At 48.1% G+C, this 10809-nt stretch overlaps 1 protein-coding gene across 1 annotated transcript in view; it reads right to left on the reverse strand.

Annotated features, from left to right (window-relative positions):
- Nucleotides 1-10809, reverse strand: part of LMOD1 (leiomodin 1) — a 49021-nt gene extending 38212 nt beyond the window's left edge. Inside the window, exon 1 of the mRNA XM_021717124.1 lies at nt 10297-10809. Within this exon, the coding sequence (XP_021572799.1) occupies nt 10297-10557 (261 nt within the window). The 5' untranslated portion in view covers nt 10558-10809. The remainder of the gene's footprint in view (nt 1-10296) is intronic.

A 10809-nucleotide genomic window follows, 5' to 3' on the forward strand; every position in this document is an offset into this window, starting at 1 on the left:
AGTCTGGGTGACAGAGTGAGACTCCAACTCAAAAAAATAAAAAAAATAAAAAAAATAAAAAAATAAAAATCCATTATTACCAAGCACAAATGAAACACAAAAAGGCATTAAAGAATAAAAAAATAAAAGAGTGAATATTATAAATGTTAAATGCTTGCTTGAGGCCACACAGCTGGTAAGCAGTCAAACTGGGAATTGGCCCCAGGTCCCACTGGTCTAGCTGGCAAATCCAGTGCCTGTCCCACCACATCAGCAGTCAGTTGTGTACTGGGAAAGGCCTGGCATGGTCCCTCCTTCTCCTTGGGCATGGGTGGCCTTGGGGACAGAAGATCGATGCACTGGAGGTAAAAATCGACTGGATTTTCAAGCAGCTCTGGCAGTGGCCTGTGGTCTGACGACTGTTTGCATGCCAGATTCCTATCTGGAAGTGTTTTCATATTCTCTCTACCCTCACCCAGGGAGCATTGAGCATTTTTCTTGTGACCTGAGGCTTAACCTCTGACTGTGGTCACAGCCTCCTGAGTTTCTCCTCCCTTCAGTCCAGCCCAGCTGTGGCCACTGCTGTCCTCCCAGAGGACATTTGGCACATGTCAACCCCAAGAGGCCAGCCTCATCTTCCCTTCCCACGTTTATCAGCCTGATTGCATCTCTGCCCATCTCTGCTGCCTTCCCTCCCAATATGAGATGTGACCACCTGCTGCGAGGGCTGACCCCTCAACTCCAGCTCATTCCATCCTCTCTTCCTCCCTTTCCTGGTGCCATCAAAGTTTCCCTCTCTACTGAATTATCCCCATCAGCACAGAAACATGCTACAATATTCCCTGCCCTTTAAAAAATCCTCCATTGATTCCACATTTACTTCCAGCCACTACCTTACTTTTTTGCTTCCCATTAGAATAAAATTGAGAAGAGACTAGTCTAGACTTTGTATCTCCAGTCCTTATCCACTGTTCTCCCTTTGAATCCACTCTTCACCACCGTGAAATCATTCTTGTCCAGGTTCCAATGGCTTCCATCTTACCAGTTACTTTAGCTCAGTAAGAATGAACACAGTGGAGTACTTGCCCTTCCTGGAAGCCCCTTTTTCACTTGGTTTTGTGAAACCACTCTGAGCTTCCTCCCACCTATCAGTCCCTTCATTGGTCCCTTCTCCCCCGCCAAGGTCCAGATGTTGGATTAATGAGGGGCTCGAGCCTTGGCCCTCGGCTCTTGTCAGTTCACATTCATTCCCCAGGTTGTCTCCTCCAGCTCGGGGCTTTCAGTATCATTCATATATTGATGACTTCCAAATTGAATCTCCTGACTCACCTTTCCACTTAGCCCTAGGCTTACACATCCCCTGTCAACCCAGCATTTCCTCTTGGGGGTCTAATAAGCACAACAAACTTGTTCAGATCAGAATTCTAGAACTCCCCAAACCACTCCTCTTCTGCTTCCCATCCCAGTAAATGACATCAAATTCAGTCAACAACTCCTCTCTTCCCCCAATGCATCAGCCTGTACTGTCTGTGCAACCTTTAAAGGATTTCCTGAGCCGGGCTTGGTGGCTCAGCCTGTAATCCCGCGCCTTGGGAGGCTGAGGTGAGTGGATTGCCTGAGCCCGTGGGTTCAAGACCCGCCTGGGCAGCGAGACCTCATCTCTACAATAAATCAAAAAAATCAGCCGGGCTTGATACCACATGCCTGTAATTCCGGCTACTCGGAAGGCTGAGGCGGAAGGATCGCCGGAGACCGGCAGGTCGAGGCTGCGGTGGCCAGGAGCGGCCACTGCACTCCAGTCTGGGCGACAGAGTAAGACTCCAACTCAAAAAATAAATGAATAAAAAATAAAGGATTTCCTGAATCTTACCATTTCTCACCAAACCCTCCTTGACTCTCCCCAGACTGCCACACCGTTCTGATCGGCCTCCCTTCTCTCACACTCTCACCCTCCCATAGTCCATTCACCTGAAAGCTTGCAGATCGAGCCTTTGAAAGATAAATCAGATTGCATCTCTCCCCCGCTCAAAACCCTCCAATGGCTTCTCATGGCACCTAGAATAGAAATCCAAACCCCACCCCAACACCCCATCCCCCCGCTGCCCTCAGAGGCCCTGCATCATCTGAACCTGCTTACCTCTGGTGCCTTATCTCCTGTAGCTCCCTCGGCTCACTCTGCTCTGGTTACACTGCCGGCTTTTCCTCTGACACATGAAACTCAAACCGCTCCCACCTCGGGGCCTTTGTGTTTGCTGTTCCCTCTGCTCAGAGAGATTTTCCTCCCATGCCTTCCCATGGCTTTGATCCATTCCAGACTGTGCTCAAGTGTCACATCTTTGGTGGTGCAGACCCTGACCACCCTGTCAGAAATTGTCCCCTAGCAATATGGTTGGTCATATACTCTTTCCTTAAACGTCACTATTCTTCTTCATAATATCTATATGTTACATGTTATGGGTGATTATGTTCTATATGGTCTACTTATGAAGTGTATGTATTGTCTGTCTCACCCATTAGAAGGTAATCTCTAGGAGGGCAAGGCCCCATCTGTCTCATTCATAACTCTCTCCCGGCATTTTGAAAGTGCCCATTATAACAGAAACTTATGATGTAGTTTGGGAATTAATGATTTAATGGAGTCATCCTCTCTCCTTATAGACACAAAGCATGATTTCTGAATCCTGTGTATAAAAAGAATAAAGAGAACTGGAATGGATGGAGCAGACAGGAACAAAAGCAAGGGAAGACACTGATGTCTGTGGCCCTTACTACTGGGTTTCCAACCCAGCACTCTGTGTGGTGCTTTATGCAGATGTTTTTGTTTAAACCTCAGAACTTTCCTATGACTAGGTGTTGCAATGTCCATGTTATGGATGGGGCCACTCAGACTCAGAGAGGTAGAGAGGCAAAGTAACTTCTTTGGGTCATACAGCCAGCAATCAGCAGAGCAGAACTTGAACCCAGGTCTAGTTGGCCTCTGAATAGACTATTCTAAAAACTAGACTCAATATATTTGGCACCTGAGCTTCACCTGGAGCTTCTGCCCTGAGGAAGTTGTATCTTTCACCTGCCAGCCCTGCTGACTTGATCTGGAAGTAAGGGCTGTTGAAGTGACAACCTGAAGGAGCCCATGGGTATCTGCGAGGGAAGGCAGGTGAGGAGCAAGAGCATGGAGGGTGTGGGAGCAGGAGGCCTGTCTACGCCTAGCTGCTTGTAAACAGCATCCTGCCAACCTGGCTTGTCCTTTCTGCAGTGGACCCCAGAGACAGTTGAAGCCAGATTCCCTCCAAGCAGCCTTGGCTTTTCTGAGCTCGTGCCGGAGTGTGGAAGACTGCAGACAGAGAGAGTTGGCCGGTCTTGAAAGCTCCCCCCATCTCTCTTTACTCTGCCATTTTTTCAACCCAGCAGCTCAGTTTGGACCCCTGAGCCTGGGGTTCAAAGAAATCAAGCCACTGAGGCCAGGAGGTAATGAAGTAAGTAATAAAATACACTCTGCCCCCTTACTTTTCTTCCTTCCCTTCTCTCCTCTTGTCATTCCATCACTTCCACTGACAGTATTTTCTTTTAGTTTTTTGAGAAAGAAAATAATGTGCTTTTTATTTGTTTGTTTGGTTTTTTGGAGTCAGGGTCTCACTCTGTTGCCCAGGCTGGAGTGCAGTGGTATGATCATGGCTCACTGCAGCCTCAACCTGCTGGACTCAGGCAATCCTTCTACCTCAGCCTCCCAAGTAGCTGGGACTACAGGCTCGTGCCACCAGGGCCACCTAATTTTTAAAAATTTTTTTGTAGAACTGAGGTCTCACTATATTGCCCAGGCTGATCTTGAACTCCTGGACTCAAGCAATCCTCCTGCCTTGGCCTCCCAAAATGCTGAAATTACAGGTGTGAGTCACCGTGCCAGAGCTAAAATAATGTTGATTTGGCATATATACAGATACAAAGTCCAAAGAATTTAGAGTGAGGAAAGGAGGTCTCTCATGATGTGCTAACACTTTCAATACCTTATCCTATTTAATTCTCACAACAACCCTTAAGGTTGATTTTATCATTCCCACTTGACAGGTAAAGTAATTGAGTCTCAAGAAGCTATGTTAATGAGATAGCATTGATAAAGCCTTTGGCACCAGAATGTGCTCAATCAAGTTAATGTTCTCCCTTCCTTAGGTAACTTACCCCAGCTCACTAGATCAGTGAGGGGCAGAAGCAGAATTCAAACCTGGACCTATCTGATTCCAAACTCCCATGGGCTTTCTTCCTCACCTCACTGCCCAGATGCTAACAAGCCCTTGAGGGAACTGATACTCTGAATCCGGACCCCTTTCTTGCTGGTTCTACCGCAAGTGGTATAATAAATAAGAAAGGACCTGATCTGGAAAGCCCTATGCCCCATGGCTCAGGACATTCCTGTTTCAACTTGGCAGTCATACAAACATCAAAGGCTCTTCCCCCACCTCCCAGAAATGGTGCTTTTCCCTGCTGTGTGTGTACACATGTGCAGACTACATGTCTTTCCTGGCATACTTGAGGCTTTTCACACTATGGGCCCAGCTGTGGATATGTTGACATTGTCTGACACAAATACTCCAGAGTCTCTTGGGGGAGAGAGAGACAGATTAGACCAGAGCTTTACCTTCAACTTCCTGTCCCAGCCTGGGCACCATGAAGCACCAAGAACCCCTGAAGTCTCCAGCTTTCCATGATGCTGGTAGCAACCTCCCTTGGGTCAGTGGGACTCTTCACCATCTACATCCCCCTCTTGCTCTTGAACCATTTTATTTTACAACCACACTTTGGCCCTCTCCCTCTGTCCTGCCTCTCTTACATGTTCCATCCAGCCAAGCTCTTATGCCTGCTAAGAGGCAAGCTCTTGTGGCACTAAGGAGAAGGCAAGCGAGCACCCAGGGGGCTGCACTGAGGATGGAAGCAGGCACTGCTGCCTCACTTACTCAAAATTCTTCCAAAAAAATGGTTGAGTGGGGTCTTACTCTGTCACTCAGACTGGAGTGCAGTGGCACAATCACGGCTAACCGCAGCCTCGACTGCCTGGGCTCGTGATCCTTCTGCCTTGGCCTCCCGAGTAACTGGACTACAGGTGCCCGCCACCACATGCTACAAATTTTTAAATTTTTTATAGAGATGAGATATCGTTATGTTGTCCAGGATGGTCTCAAGTTCCTGGGTTCAAGAAATTCTCTCACCTCAGTCTCCCAAAGTGCTAGGATTACAGGCATGAGCCACCATGCCCAGTCTTCAAATTAAATAGTATATATATACAGAAGAACTTATAAGGCATGAGGAAGAGAATATTTAAAACAAACACCTAAACCGGGCTCGGTGGCTCAGCCTGTAATCCCGTGCCTTTGGGAGGCTGAGGTGAGTGGATTGCCTGAGCCCGCGGGTTCGAGACCCGCCTAGGCAGCGAGACCTCACCTCTACAATAAATCAAAAAATCAGCTGGGCGTGGTAGCGCATGCCTGTAATTCTGGCTACTTGGAAGACTGAGGCAGAAGGATTGCCGGAGCCCAGCAGGTGGAGGCTGGGCGACAGAGTGAGACTCCAACTCAAAAAAAAAAAAAACCACCTGTGGGCCTTATCATCTAGTTTAAGAAACAGCTGCTTTTACAAACTCTGGGTGGAGGCAGTTTCAAACACCAGAGAGAAATTATAAACTTGTCTAACCCTCTCTGGGTGCTTGCCTTTGCCTCCCTGGGTCAGCAGGCCCCTATCACCTCTCCTGCCCTCTCCACCCTGGCCTTCAGGGCTATTTTGGGTGTGTACCAGTCGGGGTTAATCTCCTTAAGCGATGAGCCGTGCTGCCCAGTGCACTCCTGCTAGGGCCCAGCCCTCTGCAAAGGGCATTCTGAGGGTTAGTGCCGCCGGCCTCAGGCCTTCCTGGCATTGGCATTCCCATCCCTGCAGAGATACCATGGACACTGAGCCATGAACTACAACTGGTTGGGTGGGGGGGGGGTGAACTAGGACTGGTGGGGGAGGGGGCTGCTGAAACCGTGCAGGCAGTGGGAAGGGAAGGTCAGGAGGCTTAGGCCCAGCAGCTGCTGGCCAGCACAGTGCTTCAAGTTTGCTTCTCAAGTTTACCTCTAGGGAGAACCTTTCTCCAAGCCCCAGCTCAGCCACCCCTGCCCCTGGCTGGGTACAGGTGCTAATCCCCAGCCCCTGGTAACACCAGGGAGAAGGAAGGGGGAGGCAGACTGGATATTTTCTTTCCCACTTGGGAAGGAAAGAGAACACATGAGTTGACCGGTTGGGATCTGGTTCCTGAAACCTGAGCCAAGGACAAGAGTTTCACTGAACTGCTGGCTACGTACCTGCCCAGGGCTTTGTCTTCTACCTGGGCCGAAGGAGAGTTCCCAGAGGACAGGGTGGGGCTACACTGGCTGACCGGTCTGGCCCTTTAAAGATAAGGAGAGAAGTTCTTCCAAGTCCCACCACCCGCCTCACCCTCACCCCCTGCTAATATTCATTCAACAAATGGTGCTGAAGGCTTACTATGTGCTGGACCCTGTATTAGCATTTGCCCTCCAGAATCATACAAGCTAACGAGGGAGACAGCCAAGAAAGTAGACAATTACAAAAAGTGATGTCCTGTGGGGGTTGGTATGACATGGTCTCAGAGTGCTCAGACAAGGTACACAACTTTGCTTAGGGGTCAGGGAAGACCACCTGGAGGAAGTGGTGCCTGAAACAGGAAAAACAAATAGGAGTTTACCTGGAAGAGACATGAGGGATGTGGACTATTCATGAAAGAGGCAGTAAACACCCGCAAGTCCCGGAAGTATTCCATCCCACTGAGGGGGAAGCAGTCCCTTCCACAGTCTAGACCTACTTAGCATAATAGCCAGAGTATGAATCTCGGGGCTCTCCCTCCCCAGGGAAAGCCAGAGCTTAGGACCCAAACTGCGACTGCCTTCAACTCTTAGTTTCTTGGTTTCATTATGAAACATTTCAAAATATATACAAAAGGAGAGAAAATAGTATAATGAATGCCCATGTACACCCAGTAAACAATTATCCATGGGTGGCCAATTTTGTTTCATCTAGACTCCTGCCCAGAATATTTTAAAGCAAATTATCAAATCCGATGAATTTTTCTCATAAATATTTCTGAAAGACAAAGATCTACAATATCATCATCACACATAAAAGAAATTAACAAAATTCCTGAATACCATCATGATGTAGCCAGGATCAACGTTTCCTAGCCACACTTGGTTTTAACAGTTTTTCTCCACACAAGGGGAGGGAGTCGAGCATCCCGCCAGCCTATATAACATCAGTCACTGCGCCTAGGACAACACACGAATGCATGGTCATTGCTCTGGAACACGCTCTGGTGGTTCCATGTGTGTGTGTTTTGTGACTAATTAGATTCTAAATTCCTCAGGGCAGGGGCTGCCATTCCTGCCCTTTCTGCACCCTATCATGGCAGAGAAGAGGAAGCACAGGATTCAGAGTCAGGCAGGCCACTTACTAGCTGTGCAACCTTGGGACAGTTATTCAACCACTCAGAGATGATGGGGATAAAAATACCTATCTCCCAAGAACTGTGAGACTTAAATAAAAGGACAATGTGTTTGGCACGTAGAAGATTCCTAGTAAATGCTCATCTGGCCATTCCTCCTCAAGTTGAGTGAACTAGGCTCACACTGTCCATTTTGATGCCTTCTAGGTCCTCACATGGAGTGAAGGCCACCGTCAGCAAGGGCTGCTGCCAGTCCAGCAGCCTGGAGCCCCACTCACCAGTCAGTGTTGTAGCATTAGTGCTTGCCACCCAGTGCACGCAGGGTTTGCTTGTTTACTCTGGCCACTAATTGAACTGACAGGTGTGGTTTGCACAGTCCTCAGAGGATGGGCAAAAAGGAGGGGTGAGGCAGGGATAGAGATTTGCTTTCGGCTCACTTCACCAGTTTCTGTGTTCCTTGACCCAAATAAATTAACAATGTCACAGCTGTCATTTGCTGAGTGTTTATTATATGCCAGGCTCTTTGCTTTGCCATATTAGTTTTCACAACCATCCTGCAAGATGGTTTTAGTTTTCACAACCATCCTGCAAGATGGGTACAACTCTCCTCATTTTGCAGACGAAGAAACGGAGACTCAGGATAGGTAACTTGTGAGTTATTTAGTTATACAGACTGTAGGAGACACTGGTACACAACCAGGTTTTTCTGATACTTGAATCCAAGTTCTTTTCTGCACACTCACTATTTTGCTAATGGTGCTAAAGCAGTTGCTTTTGGGGGTTCGTTTCCATTCAACCCAGATTCACAGAGATGACTTCTGCCCAAGTTCAGTATGCACCCTGAACTCCAGTCAGCCATCATGCCGGTGTATGCCCCTGTGCTGGCTGAGGAAGAGTGAATGATTGGAAAAGCCTATCTTCACAAGGGGAAGATGGACCCAAAGGCATCTCCTTATACCAAGAATGTACACACAGGCACACACCACCCTTTATTCCATGTCTCAGGCTCTGTCGGCAGAAATCAGCTTATACCTGGGAGAGGTAAGGGAGATGGGGTGGGGAAGGAGAGGCTTGCCATGGCACTAACTGGCTGAGGGAAAAGTCTGTGAGAATGACATTTCCAGGAACATGAGTGTCCCTCACACTGTGTGGGGCCTAAACATCGTACTTGCGACGAAGAGTGTTTTGTTTGACTTCAGTCTCCAAGTATCTTTCTGAGCACCAGAAGCCACCGGACACAAGACAGTCAGGAACATAGAGCCTGGGGACTGAGTGGAAGGAAGAGTAGAGCCAACGGTTTCCAGGCATGCCATAGCCTTTGTCTGCAGTTCATTTATTTCTGTATGCTTCCTGGTAGCCGCCTTGGGGTACCAGACCCTCACAGTAAATCCTATCATTTTTTTTCTGTAAATGTTTTAGTACTTATTTGTCATTATCATAGCTGCATCAAGGGCAACCACCCTGCACACAGGCTAATGCATTCCTGAGCCTCCTGGCTTTCCTCCCTCTCCCCACTTCTTGGCAAAACTTTGAACACAGGCCCAAGGGGCAGTAGAGACAGAGGTAGATCTCCAGCTCCTCTGCTCACTTGACCTGGCCCCCTTCTCTCCTCCTGTCTACTTTCCCATCCCTACTACAGTCAAGGAGTCAGGGCTGCATCCATGAACATGCTCTGTGATTAGCAATTGCCTACCCAGCCAGACATTCCACGGAAGTTTTAGATAATAATATTTCCTTTCTCAATTCCTCTCTGAGAATGAATGTGTCATCTGAAGTTCTGTGCCTCAGTTTCCATAGAAATAAAACAAAGAAGAATGAGACTGGACTTTCTTGCAAGAATTCACAAGAGACGAGGCTAGAAGAGAACTAGTACAAAGACTTAGAATAGTTTTCCAACTCAACACTCTTCCCCATGGATGAAGGACTCCTACAAAGTCATTCCCAATTGGAGCCCACTCTAGTTTGTTCAAAGAAAACTCACATATGAACACAATAATGGAAAAAAGAAAATCATTCCTCCATGCCAACCCAGGAAAACAGAAAGCTTAAGCCCATCCCAGATGTGGGTAGATCTCCCTCCTCTATGAATACTTTCATCCCCTGGCAAAGCGGGCTTGTCAGCTTGTAAAAGGGTTAGTTACCAAAAAGAGATGCTTGCTCAAGAGTCTTCTCTAGAGAGTGCAAAACAAAAACAAAAACAAACAAAACCCTCAACCAACCAACCAACAAAAGAACTACCTTCCCTGGGAAGAAGTTATCGTATCTTTAAGACAGATTTTCCAGCCCACAGACCATGCCCCCATCTCCCATTGCTTTGGGAAGTCCATCTGCCCCAAGCCTCCTCAAAGAATCCATGTGCTATGAGATGCCCATAGGTCTAGGAGGCTTAAAAATAAGTCTTTCTCCCACGAGGAGGGCTTAGCGTTCTCTTCTTGGGTGACTGACAGAAGACTTCAAATATCATTCTATCTTTTTGCTCCTCCTCACAATAGGATGGGACAAGCATGAAGAAAACAAAAGGTATTGAGGCATCAGGAGGGAGTCAATTTGACAATGAAGTCTTCAAGGACACCTTCCAGTTCCCAGTCTCCTAGTAGCCCTATTTGATTTTGTGGCCTGTTGTGTTCCTCTAACATATCCAACTGCTTCTTATAAAATGGAAATTAGGGGTAAGAGTTTCACAGTGCTAGTTCAATAGAGAATAAGCAGTTCTGAAGCATGAAATCCTTTGCCAACAAGAATGTTTCTTCTAGGGAAAGAAGCATCCTAGTCACGAGCCGGGGTCTCCAGCCCTCCCTCCCCTCCCTCCTTCCCTCAGGGTTGTTGCGCTCACTCACGTCCATGGACATCTCCCTCTGGATAAGTTTCTTGGTCTCCTTTTCACAGAAGTTGAGCATGGCTTCCCGGTTGTATACGCCTGTGGACTGTTTCTCTGTCTGGTTTCTCTGCCGCAGCCCCACAGGGACGCTCCCATCTGGGTCTACCACATCCAGCTCCTTCTCCAGTTCCTCCATTTCCTCAGGAGACAGGGTCTCCAGTAGGCTGTCGATGTCGGGGTCTTCACTCACCTGCCGGTGATACTTGGCTACCATGGACATCTTGGCAAAGTGGGCTGCAACTCTTGCCAGGGGCTATGGGAATCCTTGTGGACAAGGAAGGGAGAGGAGGGAGCTGATCTGGATGGAGCAGAGTGGGCTTGGGAGCAAACCCCCAGCGGGTTGAGGACTGCAGCTCCTTGGCCCTGCTGTGCTGCAGGTGCTGAAGTGTTAACTGGATACAGCAGCCTCCACGCAGCCTAGGGCTAGTGGACCCCGGCTGGTCTAACCAGCGGCCAATAAGACCCAACAACT

This window comes from Carlito syrichta, unplaced genomic scaffold, assembly GCF_000164805.1.
Source record: "Carlito syrichta isolate Samal-C Ts95f unplaced genomic scaffold, Tarsius_syrichta-2.0.1 Scaffold309294, whole genome shotgun sequence".
Classification (NCBI taxonomy): domain Eukaryota; kingdom Metazoa; phylum Chordata; class Mammalia; order Primates; family Tarsiidae; genus Carlito; species Carlito syrichta.